Source organism: Dipteris shenzhenensis, chromosome 30 (assembly GCF_047967505.1).
Source record: "Dipteris shenzhenensis isolate YYH24624 ecotype China chromosome 30, Dip_SZ_1.0, whole genome shotgun sequence".
In the NCBI taxonomy this organism is placed as follows: Eukaryota; Viridiplantae; Streptophyta; class Polypodiopsida; order Gleicheniales; family Dipteridaceae; genus Dipteris; species Dipteris shenzhenensis.
Genome location: NC_141625.1, coordinates 28,231,067 through 28,253,664, shown reverse-complemented (window position 1 = coordinate 28,253,664; position 22,598 = coordinate 28,231,067). Strand labels below are relative to the sequence as shown.

Here is a 22,598-nt window from a genome sequence, read left to right as displayed (position 1 = left end):
CTTGAGCTCCCTCCAAACCGTGCCAAAACTTGAAGGAGTTGCCATCCACCCTTGGCAGATTGAGCTCCTTCCAAACCCTCCGCATGTCATTCTGCTACGACTTGAAGGAGTTGCCATCCACCCTTGGCCACTTGAGCTCCCTCCAAACACTCAACATGTCATGGTGCCAAAACTTGAAGGAGTTGCCATCCACCCTTGGTAGCTTGAGCTCCCTCCAAACCCTCCGCATGTCATTCTGCTACGACTTGAAGGAGTTGCCATCCACCCTTGGCCACTTGAGCTCCCTCCAAACCCTCGACATGTCATGGTGCCAAAACTTGAAGGAGTTGCCATCCTTCCTTGGTAGCTTGAGCTCCCTCCAAACCCTCTACATGTCAGATTGCGAAAACTTGAAGGAGTTGCCATCCACCCTTGGTAGCTTGAGCTCCCTCCAAACCCTCAACATGTCACAGTGCCAAAACTTGAAGGAGTTGCCATCCACCCTTGGCAGCTTGAGCTCCCTCCAAACCCTCAACATGTCATCATGCGAAAACTTGAAGGAGTTCCCATCCACCCTTGGCAACTTGAGCTCCCTCCAAACTGGCATGTCATGGTGGTGCCAAAACTTGAAGGAGTTGCCATCCACCCTTGGCAACTTGAGCTCCCTCCAAGCCCTCTGCATGTCATTCTACTACAACTTGAAGGAGTTGCCATCCACCCATGGCGACTTGAGCTCCCTCCAAACTGTTGACATGTCACGGTGCCAAAACTTGAAGGAGTTGCCATCCACCCTTGGCAGCTTGAGCTCCCTCCAAACCCTCAACATGTCATCGTGCGAAAACTTGAAGGAGTTGCCATCCACCCTTGGCAACTTGAGCTCCCTCCAAACCCTCGACATGTTGGGCTGCGGACAACTTGAAGGAGTTGTCATCCACCCTTGGTAGCTTGAGCTCCCTCCAAACCCTCCGCATGTAATTCTGCTATGACTTGAAGGAGTTGCCATCCACCCTTGGCGACTTGAGCTCCCTCCAAACCCTCGACATATTAGGATGCCAAAACTTGAAGGAGTTGCCATCCACCCTTGGCAACTTGAGCTCCCTACAAACCCTCTACATGAAAGGCTACGACAACTTGAAGGAGTTGCCATCCACCCTGGGTAACTTGAGCTCCCTCCAAACCCTCAACATGTCACGGTGCCAAAACTTGAAGGAGTTGCCATCCACCCTTGGCAACTTGAGCTAATTCTGCTATGACTTGAAGGAGTTGCCATCCACCCTTGGCGACTTGAGCTCCCTCCAAACCCTCGACATATTAGGATGCCAAAACTTGAAGGAGTTGCCATCCACCCTTGGCAACTTGAGCTCCCTACAAACCCTCTACATGAAAGGCTACGACAACTTGAAGGAGTTGCCATCCACCCTTGGTAACTTGAGCTCCCTCCAAACCCTCAACATGTCACGGTGCCAAAACTTGAAGGAGTTGCCATCCACCCTTGGCAACTTGAGCTCCCTCCAAACCCTCGACATGTCATGGTGCCAAAACTTGAAGGAGTTGTCATCCACCCTTGGTAGCTTGAGCTCCCTCCAAACCCTCCACATGTCATGGTGCCAAAACTTGAAGGAGTTGCCATCCACCCTTGGCACACTACTACAAAACTAGGTAGAAATGGCAGCCCAAAAGTGACATTTCTACATTATTAAATGGCACTTTCTTGCCGCCATTTCCACGTATGCCATTTTTTGGAAACGGCAACCAAAAGTGCCATATATTTTTTCCATTTCTATGTCCATAATGGCAACCAAAAGTGCCATATATTTTGCCATTTTTACGTATGAAATGGCAATTAAAAGTGCCATATAGTTTTGCCATTTCCACATACAAAATGGCAACCAAGAGTGCCATATATTTCTGCCATTTTTGTGTCTAAAATGGCAACTGAAAGTGCCATATATATTTTGCCATTTTTATGTATTAAATGGCAACTAAAAGTGCCATATAGTTTTGCCATTTCCACATGCAAAATGGCAACCAAAAGTGCCATATATTTTTGCCATTTTATGTCTTAAATGGCAACCAAAAGTGCCATATATTTTGCCATTTTTATGTATGAAATGGCAACTAAAAGTGCCATATAGTATTGCCATTTTCACATGCAAAATGGCAACCAAAAGTGCCACATATTTTTTCCATTTTGATGTCTGAAATGGCAACCAAAGGTGTCATATATTTTGCCATTTTTATGTATGAAATGGCAACTAAAAGTGCCATATAGTATTGCCATTTCCACATTCAAAATGGCAACCAAAAGTGCCATATATTTTTGCCATTTTAATGTCTGAAATGGCAACCAAAAGTGTCATATATTCTGCCATTTTTACGTATGAAATGGCAACTAAAAGTGCCATATAGTTTTGCCATTTCCACAATCGAAATGGCAACCAAATGTACCATATATTTTTGCCATTTTTAATGCATGAAATGGCACTACAATAGAGACCAACTGTGAAAGAAATGGCAAAAGTTGACATGAAATTTGTCACTTATTATATTCGAAATGGCAAAAGATGACTTAAAATTTGCAAGATTTCATGTTGAAAATGGAAATAAAGTGACATACAAAATGTCGGTTATTATGTTACAAATGGAAAGAAATGGAATCACAATTGCCATTTCTTCTTTTATAAACAACAGCATTCCAAATGGGCAAAAATATTTAACTTCTACTAGCTTTTAAAATGGGCCAAAAAGTTACATGGCATTGGAATCTTAAATGACTAAAATTTTACATTTGATACTTGGTATCCATGAATGAAATTTATTGTCTAAGTGTGAAAGATTAATCAAAAGTCTTAAGTACATCAGTACTCATATTACACAGTGTGAAGAAGTCATCTAAAATTCTAAGGATAACTTTTACCTTTTATAACACACACATTTTACTTGATAACAAATATTATTCGATAGTTGATTGAGAAACAAATAATTCAATTTTTACATAACAAAATAAAATAAAAAATTTTAAAGACATTACATGAAGAGTTTTCCAAGCAACATTCAAGCCTACGGCTTGACCCAATGTCTAAATCTCATCATTTGCTTTCAATACACAAGCATCCTTAATGATTGCATCATCAACTCGTACTACTACATAACCAATTCCTATTGGTATAGTATGAACTCTAAATGAAGGAACTAAACTAATTATTGTCCCTATTCCAACTATGTCTTTTGAGTCCTTATGCAAGATCTTTACTCCTTGTCCCCTTTGAAAAGCATCAACCTACAAATATACATTCAAGAGATCATTAGTAGAATATTTGTTTAAAATATCTTTATGAGAAATATCCAAAAACCTTAGGGTCATTGCCATACTAATTAAGAAAAATAAATAGATTTAACTTACTTGGAAAACATGTATGTCATTTGTTTGTGCTATTGTCTTTTCTACTCCAATTGTTGATTGATGAACCTTTTTAAAATAAAGCAAATGTGATACTTAATAATGCTTCATGTGAATGCTTTCTACTCTACTCAAAGATCCCTAAACCTTTTCAAAACAATATCTACAATACACGCACGCGCGCATGTGTCTGTGTGTCTGTGTGAGCATGAATCATCTTTTTTGTGAAGATTATCATGAAGTAGGCATGAAATTTACCAAAAGTAGAGCAAAAATGTTTTTCCTCAAATTATTAAGTTATTCTTGCAAGGCATCCATAGCCTTATCCTTGTCATGAAGCTTTCTTTGCAACTCAACACTCTTTTCATGTATCACTTGGTCTAAATTACCGATTGCAAATTTTTTTTTGCCACAAGTAGTCTTTTTAGTAGGTACAACCAGTCTTGGACCAGAAATGTTATTATCCCCATTGTCATTTGGATTAGGATCCTACACAATAAAAAACATAAAATATATCAAATTGATATTATATTTCATTAATTAATAGTTTCTATTCATAAAACAAAGAGAACATGAAGTACCTCTAATGAAACAACACCATTGGTCTCTTTAGACAATGCATAATCAGATAGTATTCCTCTTCCTTTCATCCCATATCCTTTGGAGGTATGAGCTTCTAAAAACACCTCGAATGGTCCGAATAATCTCTACAGTAGTTCCATGAACCACTCTTTCAGGAATGGGATTTCTTCAGTAATGGAAATGCCATGAGGTGCGAACCAACATCCGTGGTACAAAGATCAAATGAAGGAGACCTTTGAAGTTTAGAGATCTACATGTTTAAAATATTTGTCATACATGTGGATTTATCAAAGAGTACTACTATAAAAACATGAATTATGAAAAGAAAGAAAACTATTAAACTTACAAGTTCTTGTTTCATTCCAACATAACCCTTTCAACCTAAATTTGTAACGTTTTCTTGGGCCCTCGGGGGGGTCACTTAGTGTAATATGTCTATATCATGTGCATTCAAGGCTTATTTTGTTAATCCCTATGTAACCTATTTCTAGCATTTCCTTACACCCCCTCTGTAAATTTTTATAAATTTTATAAATCCCATAGTGTAAATATATTTTCCTCTAGTGGAATTTTAAGGCATCCTTCTGTGAAACAAGTAGATTTGGAGTCACTTTGAAGAAAATATGAAAGACTCGAGACATAAGATATCTAAAGATATCTAAGTCGTGTGGTATTTGTATCTATACATATGGAGAGACATGTCACTTGAAACAAGAAACACCCTTGGCAAGCCCAATTTAACTCCTAAAGACAAAGAGAAATAATGTAAATGATACTCATAAGGCTTGCCTAAAGGAGATGGATATTGAAATGAATTAATAAGGATATTGATTTTATAACTTGTCATGCTAGTGGCTTCCTCTATTGTTCACAGATCTAAAGCTAATGCAGGGTAGCCTAATAATGATCAAAAGGAAGGGTAGGGTCAAGGTTAGATAAGAGGTAGTGAAATCAATAGATGGGTGGTGTGCTCAGAGATCTAGTTTGTTGATGTCTCCTCAATGTTCAATTGAGGGAGAAGCGTAGTGAAGGAAATGATCAAGCCAATGGTTGAAGCTAGTTTTAGATGTATTGTTGGTTGGATTGTTGTAATCTTGTGAACAAGTTGTACTATACTGTGTTTTGACATGATTTGTTGGAGTTGGAGTTGGAGTTGGGTGTTGGTTCTGATTGAAGTGCTATACTCAATGTTTAAATCTCCTAATATGTATTATAGATACCTTATGTTCAAATTGGTAAGCATTTGGTGAATAGTATGAGAGAGAATGTGTCCCCTGGTCTTGGGTGACTTATAGACATTAAGTATAGCTATGGGGGGAAGAGTGCAATATGAAAAGCAACCATTCAATGCCATCTTGGAAGATGTAGTCTTCTCTCATGCATTGAAGTTCATTTTTGTAATATGTCGCAATTCCAAGACCCTCTGTCCTAGAAATTCATTGGAAGTGAAGGAGGCATGTGTTGGAGCAACATGCATTTCTTGTAAACAAATGATTGTTGCTACAAGAATGATTTTATTCGAGAGGGTTTTTATGCAACAACTTGCTGCCCTAGATGCTTTGTGGTGAGCACAAACTCTACTCGTACTTCTGTCCTTGCTCTCCTTTGTTTGCATGCTCACACTTTAATACTACAATTTAATAAGCCAAATCTTTAGGGTTCATAAGAAGCTCACAAATGGCTTGAAGGAAAGCTTGTGTATAGTCATTTCATACATGTAGCTTCTTGTACAAGATGCCACCACATGATAAAAAACTTATTAGTCAAGGCAGCAACAAGACCTTGTTAGAAAAACTAGAGCCTTGGCTACTTTCTCCATGTAGTGAAAAGAGATAGAGAGAGGGGGCTACCACATGGGTAGCACCTCACGACAGGTTGAGGGTTTGGAGGGAGCTCAAGCTACCACTACTACAAAACTAGGTAGAAATGGCAATAGCAAATGGCACACAATTTCCAATTTTGCCATTTCTTATGTATGAAATGGCAACAACTTCTCAAATTGCCATATTTTTTGCAAAAATGGCAGTTAGAAATGGCAAGTAGTTCTTGAACTGCCATTTCTTTGGAAAAAATGGCAACCTTTTATTGTCTGCCATTTCTTAGGAATAATTGGCAACACCAAATGGCAGCCAATAGAATTGATTGCCCTTTCTTATGAAGAAATGGTAAAAATTTCTTGATTGCCATTTCTTATGAGGAAATGGCAACAAATTCTTGACTGCCGTTTCTTCATAAGACTTCCCTTCCCCTCTCTCCTACCCTCTCTTTCTCCTTCTTCCTACGCCCGTGTTCTAGGGCGTCCTGGGCAGTAGTTTCATGGACAGAGCTTTTTTCAGTGTTGGAACCGGCCTTTTCACATCGATTGGTGAATGGATCCCCATTCAGCCAATCTCCGTCCACTTCCACCGGCTGCGAGAACAATCATTTTTTCAGAAGACGAGTTGAAGTAGCTCAAGAAAGATGCAGAATTAGAGCGCTCCACATCACTTTTTGCCCACATCTTTGGGTCACACCCTTCCAGATCACAGACTAGAGACTGGATGCTAGCAGCATTACCAGGAGATCTCACCCCACACCTCAGGGATATTCGACTTCTGGGACGTGGATTCTTCCAAGTGGTTTTCGACTCCCACAAGTCCACAACCCTTGTTCTCAAAGCTAATCCCCTGGCTTTGGGTTTGAGGAGGATCTTTCTTTTACCCTACACCTTGGGCTTCGATCCAGTTGAGAAGGACAGGCAGGTCACATCACTATTCATTAGATTTCTTGGTCTTCCTCAAGTCTACCATCGACTGCTTGCCACTATCGGAGCCACATTCGGAGTGGTCACTGAGATCCCCCCCCTTCCTAGCATGCCTTCTTCCTCGGCAGAGGCAGTCAGTGCAAATGGGGTGCCTCGTGTTAGGGTCATTGTCTCTGACCCTAACATCTCAAATGACCACATCATGCTTCAATGTCCAGACGGCTCTCTCTTTCGACAGTGTCGAGATTTCAGGTAGATAGAACTAGTGCAGGATTTGCAGGACCCTGGGGCACTTTGCTAGAGACTCCCCAAGGAAGAGAAAAAGAACCAAGAGGTCTTCTGGTGCGGCTCCTTCATGTACTACCCCGACTGCACCTCCCGAGCACCCTGTACCATGCAATCCAGGACCACCAGGAGTAGTAGGGCACCTTGCTTTGTGCACCCCAAGACCACCAGGGGCAACAGGGCGCCCAATGCTCGCAGCACACCCAGTACCATGGTGGAGAGCTCTCAGATCGGCTCCCTTACCTCAGGAGGAGACCTTTGATCCTGTTCAGATAGACACCTTGTAGACTCCAGAGGTGGATGTTGCTGCAGCCCCAGACACTATAGCTCCACATTAGGAGGGGCCTTCAGATGCACCAGCCCCAGTCACCTTGGTTTCTAACCACGAGGGGGCTATAGATACTTCTTCCCCACAGACTGTTCCTACCACAGTCAAGACAACAGAGAAAGTGTAGGCACATATGAGGACTCCAGATTCCTCTTCAGCCCATCCACAGGCCTCCTCAGCCCCCAGCTCCAGTTCTGCTGATAGAGGCCTGGCAGGTCCTTCTCCTCCATCTTCCACGAGTGTAGGTCTTCTTTGCACTCCTTAGCGAGACTTGTTTATCAGGAACTCTTTCTCGGCACTGGCAGATTCGGCTACTTTCATGGATGAGGAGGAGTTTGTGTCCTCCACCTTAGGGGTCCCGGTCATTGGGACTCCTTTTGATAGGGCCTCCCCTTCAGCAGGTGTGGGGATTCTTTCACCTGTTGAGGTTCTTGCCCTTAGCAAGAGTGTTTCGGCCCAGGGGAAGCTAGTCTCCTCTACTAGGTCGGGTAAGCCTTTCCATCTAGCATCCTCCTTTCGATGAGGATAGTCAGCTAGAACATACAAGGCTTGGGCAGAGTTCCACACCGTCATCATAGGCAGCTGATCTGGAATCAGCTTCATCCAAGTGTCACTAGAGGTGCTATTGATATCCTTTTTATCCAAGAACACAAGTTTGATGCCAATGATTGCTCTAAGTCTAGCAAACTACTTTCAAGACATACCTTCTGGTCGCCTGCTATGGGCACAAGTGGAGGTACTTGCATTTCAATTTCTCCTTCTATTCTCCCCTTGGTTGCTGGTCATGGTATTATCTCCCCCTCTAGACCTCAATGGATCATTATTTTGATTGGAGGGCGTAAGATTGGTCTTCTCAATCTTTATGCTCCCAACACCAGAGGGGAGCGGATCTCCTTTTGGAAGGAGTTACTCTCTTGGGCCCCCATTGCAAAATCTTGGATCATTGGTGGCGACTTCAACATGGTTGAGTTGCCTTTAGACAAAAAGGGAGGCAGACAGGGTGGGATTCATTCTTTGGAGAGGGCAGCCGGGGATGCCTTTCTCTTTTAGTACAGTGGCAGGGACACTTGGTTGGATGATGCCTTTCATGTTTGTCACTCATGTACTCTTGGTCTGGTCAAGCAAGAGATACACATGCCCATCCATGTACATATTGATAGATTTTATGTAGACGATTGGGCACTTGACAGAGGAGGATCTGTATGCATTTCCACTGGGTTTCCACCTCAGATCATTTTCCAGTGGTGTTGCAGATTCGTGAGCCTCATCGGAGAGGACGCTCTACCAGTGTCAAGATTTCGGATGCTTTTTATGCAGAAGATAGCCTCACGGAGGATATTTTATAGATTTGGGTTTCTCACATATAGGGTGGAGCTGTCCGCCCATCTCAGGTAGCTGCAACCTTATCCAGAATTAGGGACTATTATCATACAGTTGCTGGTTCCAGGAGACATGAGATTGGTATACACCAGCAGTTAGTGTCCCTTCAGAGGGAAGAGCAGAAGAGGCCCACAGATGTTTGGATTCAGGAGCACCTTGCTACAACAAGGGCTCATATACAGACATTGTTGGATCAGAGAGCAGAATATGCCTTTCATGCTCTGGAATCCTTTTGGATTCAGATGGGTGGCAGGGTCAACAAACACTTTTTCTCTACTCATGGACCCAGACATAGTAGAGATAGTGTCTCATAGCTTGTTGACTCAGACGGGGTGTTACAATCAGATCCTGATGTTGTCATGCGTGTAGCTTCATTTTTTTTTTCATCCCTTCTTACTACAGATCCAAGCACACAAGCTATAGATGATGCCAGAGAGGTTATTTGGCAGTGTATCCCTGTATTGGTGAAGGATGAGATGTATGTTTCTTTGGATGCACCTTTCACTAATGTAGAATTCAAGACTGCATTACTTGCCCTTCACAAGGGCAAGTGCCCAGGTTCGGATGGACTTACCCCTTCCTTTTTCAGTACTTTTTAGCCATGCAGGGTGTGTGGGACTCTGGTGAGATGCTGGACTCACTTATAGATGGTCTCATTCATCTCATCCCAAAGGGGGGTAATAGGAATCTTGTATCTCAATGGAGACACATCACTCTATTGGGCACCTTTTACAAGATTCTGGCGAAAGCCATCAGTCTGCGGCTACAAGTTTTTCTTCCAAATTTGATTCATGACACATAGACAGGGTTTGTGCATGGTAGAAGTATTTTTTATAATATTTTCTCATTTTGGGAGGCCTCAGAATGGGCCATGTAGAGCCGCCAGAGATTGGCCATTCTACTCTTGGACTTTGAGAAAGCTTACGACAGAGTAGACTGGGATTTTTTAGAGGGTACTCTATCTCGCTTTGGTTTTTCAGATGCATGGATTAGAGGACTATCCTCTCTCTACAGATCAGCCCATAGAGGACTATCCTCTCTCTACAGATCAGCCCATAGCCAGGTGCTCATTGGGGGGGTAAGAGGGAACAAGTTTCAGATTTCTAGATCAGTCCGCCAGGGATGTCCTCTTGCCCCTTTTCTTTTTCTGTTTGTGGCAGAAGCTATGAGTATCTACATTAGATCTCAAGCTGATATTTATGGGCTGAGGCTTCCTATTTGTCAGGAAGAAGAGCTCCTGGATAGTGAGTTGGCAAATGACACAGCTGTTTTTTTGGATGCCTCCCCTAGGACGCTCACTTCCTTCCGGACAGCCTTGGATTTATTTTGCACAGCTGCAGGTGCACACATTAATTGGCATAAATCCAATGGTTTTTGGATTTGCGATGATGACACCCCAGATTGGGGTAATGATTTTGGCTTCACTTGGGTACAGAGGGGCATCTCCATCAAATATTTGGGCTGCCAAGTTGGAGTGGGCATCTCTCCTTCACAACAGTTTGCTCCGGTGTTGGAGAGCATCAGAAGAAAGCTCCTTTTCTGGAGCTTAGCCAAACTTGACTTGGCTTCCAAGGTGGTGGTGGTTAACCAGGTTCTTCTAGCCACGGCATGGTTTGTATGCTCTTGTTGGTTCCACTCTAGGGATTGTATCACTCAGCTTAAGAGGCCTGTAGGAAACTTTTTATGGAGTGGTCTAGATGGCACATCTGATGTTACAGCCAGGGTGGCTTGGGAGACCTTGATTCTTCCTTCAAGAGAAGGGGGTTTGAATATCATCGACCCAGATCTATAGTGCAGAGCTTTACTCTGCAAGTTCGTTGTGAGAGGACTTATGCTAGGGCAAGAGCCTTGGAAGGATTTCTTTATCAGCTACATACAGTCTCGCATGCCCACTTTAGGAGAGGATTGGACACACAGTACCAGATGGGTTTTCACCACAGCCCACCTTAAATCTCCCTCTTCCCCTCTTATGGTTGCTATCCTAAAAGCATGGGCCAGCTTCAGGAGTACTCTTCACAGGATTCCCCCATCCACCCGTGAAGAGATTGAAAGGTAGCCTATCATGTGGAATGACAGGATTTTGGATGAGCATGGCAAACCACTTGGAGCTTCTCCTTACATGCAGTGGCCAAGATGGGAGAGGGGCCCTGCATCTACTGTGGGAGCATGGAAAGCCTTCAGGAAGCTTCCTGCAGACCGACAGGCCTAGATGGTTCTTAATCTCACAGGGAGTGCAGGGAGAGTTCGATAGATTGATGCAGCCTTGCCCTTGGATTGGGTGGACATAGATGACATGCCTATTACTTGCTCCACCTAGATGGGGGCATTTTCCAAACTGGAAGTTCCTTTATAGGTGATTGCTTTTCATGACACGTGAGGATGCCTTAGTCTTTGATGTTTCTTCGGGGGGCAGGCTGTCCAGATCCACAGACAATATCTTGTTGGAGGTATCGTTTGAGCCAGTTAGGATAGTGGGCTTCATGGAGCGCTCTCTTTCACAGTGGTACTTGGATCCTGACCCGCTTCTCATCGCCCTGGGCTCATGGAGGCTATGGCTCTATGGAGGTGTCCCAATTAAGTTTTTGCAGTGGGACCCTAGGGAATGGGAATGGATAGATGAAGGCACCGAGAGAAGGGCATCCCCTTCTTTCGTTACACAATTAGTAATGCTAGGAAATTCCAACTCAACTGTAGGGGTTGGAGGCCTACCAGAGCTCATCATTGGGAGAACTTTCAGATTTTTGCTAACTTGCAGAAATTTTTTTGGTAGAGGCTCTGGAAATCCCACCGAAATAGGAAAATCACTCTCTTCTTTTGGTTTTCTATTCATGGTGGGATAGCAGTAAACCAATGGAGATCCAGGTTCGGAGTTGACCCTTCTTGCCCTCGTTGCCATTCTGCTTTGGAGACAATACAGCACTTCCTTTGGGATTGCAGATAGGCGAGAATCATATGGAAGGGGATTGCAAGACTTTTCAGCACTTTTGTTTGCCTACCTTTCTATATGACTTGGGGATCAGTGGCTTGGCTTACTCTTTCAGAGCCCCAGGTCTTTTTTGAGAGACTTGACTCCTCTTTAGCTCTTCACGTCCGATGACACCTTGTGGAGTCGTGCTCTCTAGAGGATGTTTTGGCCACTCTCATTAGGGCTGCTCATTCCTTGGTTGACTCTCCATGGGAGGTCTTAGCTAGCATTGCAGCATGGCACATTTGGAGAGCCAGATGCACTGAGGCTTTGGAGGGTTCTCATGTTCACCCTTCTCAGATCTTGGCTAGTACTTGGACAGATCCGGTACACACTCTGATGGCCATTTGGGCGACCATGCAGGGATCATCTCGAGCAGCCTCCTCCAGAAGAGTTACTTTTCTCAGAGATTGGAGAGACTCTCCCTTCTTTGTTAAGACTTCTACAGGGTTGGGTTGGCATTTTCAGCCTCAGCCTTGGTTTCTTTCTATCTTATTCGTCTGAGATGTGTTTTATTACATGCTTAGCATGTTGTATTTCCGCACTGCTCGGGTTGGCATTTTCAGCCTCAGCCTTGGTTTCTTTCTATCTTATTCGTCTGAGATGTGTTTTATTACATGCTTAGCATGTTGTATTTCCGCACAAAGCTTGCTCTAGCGAGTTTCTTTCTTACTTAATAGAAGTCTCTTTTTTGCCCAAAAAAAAAAAACAGAGAACTAGAAATCAATCCCACAGTGAAAACAAAGAGAAACTCGGCTGGAAATCCGAGATTACGCACCCACAGCATGGGCTACAATAAATATACCTACTCCTCGCAAGAACAGGTCCCCGAGGTATCCAGGACCCTGCCAAAGACCTCAAAATAGAGTTTCAAAGCTAGAAATCCTAATTCGCAGCAAGAGAAACTAGCCTCAGGCTGTGTGCAAGCATCGGACGCCTGAGACAAGGTCCGTACAGTCTGCACGGACTGTTTGTTAGTCCATACAGGCTGAAAAACGTGCCATACAGCAGCATATATGCACTAGGAGGAGCTCCAGCAAATCACAAAAGGTGCTCCTTGACTCGGGTTGCGTGCAAGATGGCTGGATGCAAGGTAATAGAGAAAAACAGCAACAAAATAGTGACTAACAACCTCTAGAAGGTCTGGCACAGCAAGGAGGAGTAGGAGAAGATGCACAAGTGGGTGAATTCTAGAGTAGGCCCTTGATTTGGATGCATCTGCCCTAAAGGAGGGGAAAAGATGCTAAAAGTGGAGCTGGTAGGTGACACGTGGCACATTAATGCCCCTAACCCCCTGTACTAAGGAAACGTTGGTTTCCTAGGGGAAAATTTTAAAGGCTCTAACCCCACTAACCAATGACAAACATTGGTAATGTCTAGGGGCAACCTTTTAATCCTTTTTAACCCCTCTTCCCACGTGACACTTGGGAATCTATCTGGGGGCAAACTTCCTAGCTCTGTCACACCCCTCCGCAAGGTCAAAGTGATGCCATGCCTTGATTCTCATAGTTAGGTCGAGCCAGTGTGTCCAATTAGATGTTAACACTAGAGGCTTTCAGAAACTCACCACTCCTCTAGGCCAGTCCCTCATGGCCAAACTAGTTACAATCTTAGTCATAGCTTATTTGCTTACGAAATTCACGTCCCCGTGACATACCCCCCACTTGAAATAGCAAACATAATGGTTTGTTGTTCCAAATTACAACAAATAACAATGAAAGAGATAGGGCATGAATAACTCATCCAATGATATACAACTAGCCATGAACATATGGTCTAGGAGAGCACGTGAATCCATCCATAAGTCCAGGCATAACCAACTGGAGTGACTAGTACACTCATCATAAGAGTCTCATGGTAGAAATACTGTCAACCAACAGCAGCTCGGGTAAACATGAAGTATCACCAAGCGAACCTATGATACCCTGTGAGCTATCCGTCTTGAGGAGGTGGAGGCATGACCCCCCTCTTGAGCACCAGGTACTGCTCTCTAGATCGATGCTCGGCTGAACATGTATGTCCCTCGACCGCAGTCAGCATAAGCGGGAATGCATCCAAATAGAGCTACACTAGCTCAGGTGAGTCTGCTAGTTAACCTTCCTCCAACCACTTCACATCCAGCATTGAATAGTTCTTAAACTTTACCAAGTAGCAACGCTGAGTGCGACACTGTACTTTCTTGTCAGAGTGTTCCGAAATCTACTCAGGAACAAGTACCTCATCAAGCTCTTCAACCTCGAGCTGATCTTCATGGAACACATCATCTGGCACTTCACCTTGAAAAGGTTTCAGCAAACTAACATGAAAGGCATTATGGATGGTCCAGTGATCCGGTAGCTTCAACCTGTAAGCTACATCATTTATCGGTGCCAAAATCTGGAAAGGACCATAGCACCGCATCTTCAACTTAGTGTACACTTTATCCTTGCCTTTCATCTTCTTTAGTCATGCTTTCTAAAAACGTAGCAGCACCAATCTCTTTCAGGATCATTTCACGGCGGTGCTTATCTGTTGCCCTTTTGTGCTTGTCCTAGCTTTTTTGGAGGGCTAATTTGACCTTCTGATAGGCAATATCCAGACTTTCCGCAAACCTGTCTGCTTCAAAAATCTTCTCCTTCATGTGCACAATGGGTGGAACCTTGCATTCCCCTGCCACAATTTTGAAGGGTGCTTTTCTTGTGGAAGATTGCACCGTATTGTTGTATGCAAACTCGACAAGTGGCAAAAACTACTCCCATTTTGATTGCTGATTTGAAACATAGCACTTGAGAAGATCCAGGGCAGTGGAATTCGCTTCTTCATACTACCCATCTGACTCTAGATGAAAAGAGGACGAAAAATTCAGAGTTGAACCCATGTTTTCAAAAATACCTCTCCAAAAAAGACTAGTCATCCTAGGATCCCTATCACTGACAATTGATTGAGGCATCCCATGATGTTTGAACACATGTGACATAAAAATTCTTGCCATTTGATCTATTGTAATCTTTTTCTTTACTGGAATGAAATGGGCTTGTTTGCTGAATCTACAAATTATAGTCCATATCCCATCATGTCCACTGGATGTACGAAGCAAATCAAATATGAAATCCATGGCAATACTCTGCCAAGGCCTATCTGGAATAGGCAAAAAATGCAACAGCCCCGCTAGCTTTTGCCAAAGAAAATTTGATTATATTTTGATCATACATTTTGTACAATGGTGTCAAACTTTGACAAAATGTTCTCCTCTAGAGAGGAATAACTGCATACAAGAAAACCACTGTCTAGAAGTGGGAAAAATCAAAACATTTGTAACCAGTAAAATATGCTCTTGTTGAAGGCACGCTATGCCACATACTATGATCCATCCTTGTCTATCCAAAAAAGAGACAATGTGCTACAATTGACTGCATGGTCCACCAAAACTGCTGCTATTCTGACAGCCATCAAAGCTACAGCATTCATGGTGTCCAACCATAGTGTATAGGGCTTGTGCACAAAAGATCGATAACAAGGAAACAGTAGCCACTGGAGGTTCTCTAATCTACAAGTTCTATTTTGACTGGGAAGAGTGATGGAAAGAGTTGAGCTTGCATATCCACTCCTGAGTTGGAGCATCTCCCTGCCTCCTAAATGTGTTCTTCCAAATCTGCTTAGAGTTGAGATACTTGGTCATTATAATTGTGATATTCTTGGTCCAATAGAAACTTAGCCTGAACCACAGCACATAGTGATCAATTAGTAAGAACATAGCATTCATACCAATTAACAAAGATCTGTTTAGCATGCATGACCTCATCATTGAATTGAAAAGCATTTTTGGATATCCAAATAAACCATAGTGCATATGCTCTGATGTGTGCCCATGTAGCATAAGGTATTTTGAGAGCATCTCCCAAGAGAATAGACTTCCAGTTTATAGGTTCTCCTATTCTTACTTGCACATATTTCCAAACTTTTCTTACTTTGGGGCAAGCTATGAAGAGATGGAAGATGTCTTCCTTAGTGCCCACACAGTGTTTACATGTGCCATCTCCCTTACCAATGCTGAAACTTCTACAATTGGTCCAGACTGCCTTATGTAAAGTTTACCATAAAAGTGTAGACATTTTCTCAGGGATTATTCTGTCCCAAATCAGCTCAAATCTAATAGCCCATTTTCTTTCATTATCAGAGTTGTTCCACCTAGAGTTTATTTTAGCAACAATCTCCTCTATACCTTCAAATGGTGTGCGTATAGGTAGGAGAGTTGAGCTACCAACCCATCCAAACTCTCTAGAGAAATTAAGAATTCTGCCCCCTTTCCAAGTGATGTCCCCATCCCATAGCTAGATTCTGCCCATTATCATTCCTTGGTCTGCATTGTGCAGTCTGAATTCTCTTCTTATCTCCAACCAATTCTTCCATCTGAGATTAGTCTTGTCCCATAAGTCCCCCCAACAAGAAAGCCCCTTCTTCACCAAGTGCCATGCTCTCAGAAAGTCATTGTCACTTAGTTGTTGTTTTGTGAAAAAGATAGAAACCCAGATTGAATCTAAGGTCATAAAGCTTCCTTTTCCAGAGAGAGTGATGTGGCATTTTATATGTTCAAATGTCCCCCATAGGGATTTCCACAGCTAGCTCCCTTTGGTAGTGCAAGAGTATGGGTTCCCAATGGCTGCTAAAAGGGGATAGTCCTTCCATCTAGGAGCTCTGAAAGACCTTACATGCTTGAAGTTCTTGAGAAGGAGATTAGCCCAATCACTTTCAAGAGTAGTGATGGCTTTAATTATCCACGTAGCTACTAATTTATATGCTGCCAGTTGAATATTTATGACACTCAATCCTCCTCCCTTCCTTGGTCTAGTGCAGAAAGCCCACTTAACCTTAGCTATCCTTCTTCTAGTGTCACTCCCACCCCATAAGAAGGATCTACAGATCCTTATGAACTTTTCTAACCCTGTTCTAGAAGGACACCAACATGAGAGATTAAAAATGGCAATTGGATATATGTAGTGATTTAGTACTACCCTTCTCATCACTACCAGGTTTGCCTGCAATCCCCTGATACTGTCTATTTTCTTTTTGAACTTTTCTAGAAACCACTCCCACCTATCTTTCATCTTAACATTCAACCCCATAGGGACCAGATGCATTACAAAATATATCCATACAGTCCATAGCTCTTTGTATGTCTACATCTGTGTTTCTAATTGTTAGGGTAGTATCATCTGCAAATTGCTGGTTTACAAGTTGCTTTCCTGAGGGGAGTTCTATACCATTGATTTCTCCTGTAGTCACCTATTCTTTTATCAACCATCCCAAAGCATCAGCAGCTATAGCAAATAAGAGAGGTGCTAGAGAGCATCCTTGTCTAATGGACCTTCTCAACATGAAGCTCTGAGACATCTCACCATTCACACACACATTTGTAGAGGCATTTGATAGTAGCAGAGCTACATAAGAAGTAAATTTCTTTCCCAAATCCAAGCTGTTAAGTGATTGCAGCAGAAAGTCCCAATTCAGCCTATCATATGCCTTATCAAAGTCTATTTTAATAATACTGATCTCTTGATTGCTTCTTCAACATGAGTGCACCCTTCCCATAAGTTGATGATTTCCTCTAGTAGATGCCTGTTCTTGATGAAACCTTTCTGTTCCTCCAGAATCCACTTTTCCATCTTGTGTCTCAGTCTTAGAGCAATTGCTTTGACATATATCTTGTAGGAACAGTTTAGCATAGTGAGGGACCTCCAATTTTTTAAAACTGTCATGTCCCCTTCTTTTGGTATAAGCTTAATGACCCCTCCATTTAAATGTTTTGGAAGCAGACCCTGTTTAGCACTCTCCCTCCAAACAGTTAGTAAGGAGGGGCCAACAGTGTCCCAAAAGAACTTGTAGAATTTTGCAGGTAGCCCATCTTCCCCATGTGTTTTGCCATCAGCCATTGCAAAAGCAGCCTCATTAAGTTCTCGAAGGGAGAGGTCTATTTCCAACTGATTTTTGTCTAAGTTGGATACAGAGTTTTGTCTGATTGCATGGCACCTATTTTTGGCCTCTAGGATCTTGTTGTCTATTAAGTCCACTATGCTTAAAATGTTTTTGAAGTGACTGACTATGATCTCCATATTTTCTGCTTTTGATTTAACCAATTCCCCATCATCCTTCTGCAACAAAGATGCCTGAGGTAGAATTACTATCTTCCAAATGACCCTAACTCGAGTATTCCATTTGCCATCGGAGCATTTGAACTGTTAGCCTTGAACAAGGAGGGGTCAGCTTTAAACCATGAGTTTCCTTTCTTCCTAGTCCCCAAATCAATACAAGCTAACACTGGCTTGTGGTCTGATAAGGTGAGAGATGAAAAGGTGGATTGCTTGACTTCTAGAGCTTGGTCATTGAGCAATATACACTCTATCTAGCCTGGCTTCTCTCCTCAAATTACCTACCTGTCTATTGCTCCAAGTGTAGATGCTGGGAGTCCCAATGTCTACAACTTGCAGATTTTCTTTGAGGTCTTCCCACATTTGTTGTTCAGGATCCCTTAGTATTGATCCCTTCTGCATCCATCTGTCTTTGACATTCTCAACCATATTGAAGTCTCCCATAAAAATATAGTCACTTCCTAGATTCAGCATCGAATCCCAAGTGATTCTTCTTTCCATGGAACCTATTGGGGCATAAACTGAGATAGTTGTGAAAGAAAAAAATTTCATTCTGTATTCTAAGGCAAGCCATCTATGGTTTGGGTCCTGCCTGCATCCTGATGACACAATCCTTGTAATGTGACAATATCCCAATTGCAGTGCCACCCCTTCCTTCCTCATGTCTTGTGAAATACCAAATTCTTCTACTGTCAACCTTTTTTAGCCTATTATCCAGGGTATCATTTGTTACTTTCATGTATTGTAAGACAAGAAATGTAGGAGACAGAGAGATGTCTGTCAGCCACTTGACTAATTCCTGACTCCTCCAAGGGTCAGTTAATCCACAAACATTAAGTGTGAGAAATGTGAATGGTTTATTTACCATTCTTACTCTTCCCCTTTTTAGCCTTGGGGGTTGGGCTTTTGGGTGGGGGGTGGGGCACTTTGACCCTTTACTTGGGAGATCCTTCTCTTATTCAGAGTGGTGGCTTGAGGTTTGGCAGGGGGTCCAATACGGTTACTCAATTTTGAAGACACTAAATCAACCTAGGAAAAACATTCACAGAAGATAGAGAGCTCTTATAACTAACTAAAAGTATTATTGCATGTGAAAAAAGTTGTCAATACAATCATCATGGATCCTCCTCATCGCTACTAGGCTTGTTGGAGGATCAAGCTTGTGAATACAACTCTACCATCATACGAGAAGACACACTCTACCTTCTATCACCTCGACACTGAGCCATTATCAAGAGAGAAGCTAGTCGCAGCCGAGCATCACATCCCATCAATCATGGAGAAATATCAGGAGCAGTAGAAGGTAAGATCAAGATAATAGATCGCCATAAGGTGGCCGCCACCCTACGTAAACTCCATGCATGCAGCCATGCAATTGGACACGTGTACACTGACTCCACCAACCTAACTAACCTCAGTTTACTTACTCTAACACCCCCCCTCAAACTGAGGATTGGTGACCAAGATCCTTCAGTGGTGGCTATTAACAAATATGCAAAAGATCCAAAAGCAAAAGATCTTGCACCGAGATAACAGTCCAACAAAACTCAAGACAAGAGCTAAAAAGATCGTCACAAAAACAAAAATGAAGATCATATTGCCAGTGGACCCCATGCTATATGCTTGCTCCTTCGTGAGATCTTGATCCATCCTTTTACATCATTTGTCATCAAGCAGGGTGGCAATCATCTCTTCTAAGCTCATATCTGCATTTACCTGAAGTATTTTCACAATTTCATCAAATGTTGGAGGTAGACTTGTTAATAGCACAACCTTCGAGTCGTCATCTTCCACCTTCACTCCCAGATCTATCGGTTGACGAAGTACTACTCTCATATGATTGAGGTGTTCTCAAGCGTTGATCCTTCTTTCATGTGGAGCCCAAAAAACTCTTGCTTGAGGAGTACCTTCGAATTCTTCAACCATGCACTGAACAGAGTTTCAATGACAACCCAATTCTTCCGCGAACTCTTTGCAAAATCAAGATGATGATTATACTTGGCACCTAGAGCACGACCAAAAATCCCGAGGGCCTTCTCATCCTTACCTTCCCATGCACTTACCTTGTCAGGAAATTTATTTGCGACCTTGCCAGTTGGTTTCTTTTCGGTGCCAACGACAATGCTCCATAGACTTTTCTCCATGAAATAAAGCCTTAACCCGATGTGCCATGCACTGAAGTTCATTCCGTCGAATATCCCCAACTTCATAGAGTCTGCCTTGCTTTCCATTTCGTGGATTTTTGCTCTGATACCAAATGAAGACACTAAATCAACCTAGGGAAAACATTCACAGAAGATAGAGAGCTCTTATAACTAACTAAAAGTATTATTGCATGTAGGAAAAGTTGTCAATACAATCATCATGGATCCTCCTCATCCCTATTGGGCTTGTTGGAGGATCAGTCTTGTGAATACAACTCTGCCATCATACGAGATGACACACTCTACCTTCTATCACCTCGACACCGAGCCATTATCAACACGGGGGATTCACTAGTAGTAATAAGGAGACGTCACCTGTCTGCAATAAATATATGAAAATTCCCCTTATCTACCCCCTATTTACGGGACCTTACCTTATAAAATGTACCTTCCTTCCCTTATATAACCCCCCTCCCTTACACTCATGTGGTACCATATGATAAACCCTAGTGGACCCCCCAGGATTATCAAGAGAGAAGCTAGTCGCAACCGAGCATCATGTCCCATCAATCATGGAGAAATATCAGGAGCAGTAGAAGGTAAGATCAAGATAATAGATCGCCATAAGGTGGCCGCCACCCTACCTAAACTCCATGCATGCAACCATGCAATTGGACACATGTACACTGACTCCACCAACCTAACTAACCTCAGTTTGCTTACTCTAACTAGTTTTTGGGCCAAAGGGAGTTCTTCCTTTGAGTCTCCCAACTCTGATTCACTCATGCTGGGATCTACTTGATTTATGTCCTCCTCAAGCTCTCTGGACCAGCCAGGTTTGATTTCAGCTTCCTCCATTTGTGCATCCTGTATCTATTTCTCAGTTTCTTGATCAATAAAAGCCTCAAAAGTATTATTGGTTGCTAGAGGAAATGTTACTCTCCTTTTCTTGCTATACAACATGTTTCTTCTCAGCGTCTACCTTCTTGTCTAAACTGTTATCTGCCCTGTTTCTGCAGTTTTCTCCATGTCTTGGTTTTTTGCCCTACCTTTGACAGTCCACTTTGGTTTAGGAGGAAGATTGGCATGCTATTGAGCTGGCTCCTGGATTGGTTTTAGACCATTTCTCTTTAAAGGACAGTTTTTCACCATGTGTGTTGATAGCCCACACAAAAAACATGAATTAGGGAGGTTCTTGTACACCAGAGGCTGCTCCATATAGACACTTCCATTCCTGTTGACTATCACCAGGGTCTCTAGGAGCTCCTCATCCACATCCAATTTAACACACACCTGGGGATGGCCTCTAGGATTAATGAGTTGCTCCTTTTCCACATCTATCACTTGCCCTAAGATTCTGCAAAGGTTAGGAGCTTGGTTCACTAAAGAAAAGGGAAGGTCAGGGAGCTCTATCCAAACAGCTACAAAGGTGGATATGGGCTTATCAGGGTTGAAGTCTTCGGACCAAAACTCTAGATAAAGGGGTTGATGCCTTATGGTCCAGACGGCATGGTGGAGAGCCTTCCAGGCCATATCCTCAGTTTCAAAAAGGAAAAAGAAGAGCCCTTTTCTTAGAAATATAACACTAGTGACTACAAGCCCTTCCCTTATCCAATTGTTTCTAGCCATCCCTCTAGAAAGGCAGCTGGAGGTCTAGGGCCAGGAAGATATCCTATTAAGGCATGGGATTCAAGCTAGTCTATAGATTGTTCAAGCCTATCCTCATCTAGAAAAGCAGCCACTTTACCTTTAGAAGGTGATTTCTCCTCAACTTCAGGCTGTTGAGTCTGCGATTTATGTTGTCATGAGTTCTTTGGTGCATTGCTTTTAGCTTCTCTTCTTAGGTCTAGAGCCTTGGTTCCTCCGCTTGCGCTTGCTGTCTTGGGGCCTCTGCCTGCTCCATCCTTCGATTGAGAGTTGGGGTGTCTGTCCCCTGCGTCTCCAACTGTAATGGGTTCATCCATGAGGTGGGGAGAGGGGCTCTTGATGGGCATCGGTACATTCGTTTTTTCCTCGCTCGGAACCCATCAGCCTCGCCGTCAGTATTAGCACCGCTGTCCCTCGTTCTATTCCTCCTAATGCACTTGCTGATCTCCAGTCCTCCCCATTGTTGGCACTTCAAAGCTTGAGGGAGCTGTGAGTTCCTCCTGCTTTTTCATGCTCTCCTTTCCTAGAAGCGCTAGCAGCACGATGCATGAACAGGGGGTGAAGAGCCCGCCTCTAAACTCCTGCACCACCCCCGCGTATGCAATCTGTTTTGTGTCTCTACTACCAGCGGTTGGAGAGAGAGGGCTTGCAACGAAAGTTCTTGATGGTCCATTCTCCGAAAGTGGCAATGAAGATATCTCTTTCAGTAGCAAAAAGTGTGAAGGATCTCCGTTCAGAACGTCATTGTCGAAGAAGTCCGTGTCGAATCCATGCAAAGGTGATGTCACATCAATAGTACCATGTGAGAGAGCTAGATTTGGAGGTCCTCTACCTCCAGTGCATGTCCCCATCTTTTTCTCTCTAGTTGCATTTTTCCTTGCCTATCATATTTCGCCTTCTCACAAGTGATACATGTCTTGACATAGGCATCTACATCCTTTCTCAACGTAGGCCAATAAAAATAATGTTCCACAGCCTTAATTGTAGCCTCAATACCTCTATGACCAGCATATGGCAGAG

At 43.0% G+C, this 22,598-nt stretch overlaps 1 protein-coding gene across 1 annotated transcript; it reads left to right on the top strand.

The window, feature by feature from the left end:
* Positions 1–155: 155 nt before the first annotated feature.
* On the top strand, positions 156–1,638 carry LOC147881925 (uncharacterized). The gene is made up of 2 exons (XM_087401478.1): positions 156–725; positions 1,240–1,638. Exons 1-2 carry the CDS (start codon positions 156–158, stop codon positions 1,636–1,638), a joined length of 969 nt encoding a protein of 322 aa, XP_087257604.1.
* Positions 1,639–22,598: the final 20,960 nt, after the last annotated feature.

Excerpts from the sequence above, each read along its gene's own strand:
- LOC147881925 (XM_087401478.1), top strand. The coding sequence starts at position 156 with ATGTCATGGTGCCAAAACTTGAAGGAGTTGCCATCCACCCTTGGTAGC. Across the intron at positions 726-1,239 it reads ACTTGAGCTCCCTCCAAACT|GAGTTGCCATCCACCCTTGG; the intron begins GTTGACATGTCA and ends TATGACTTGAAG.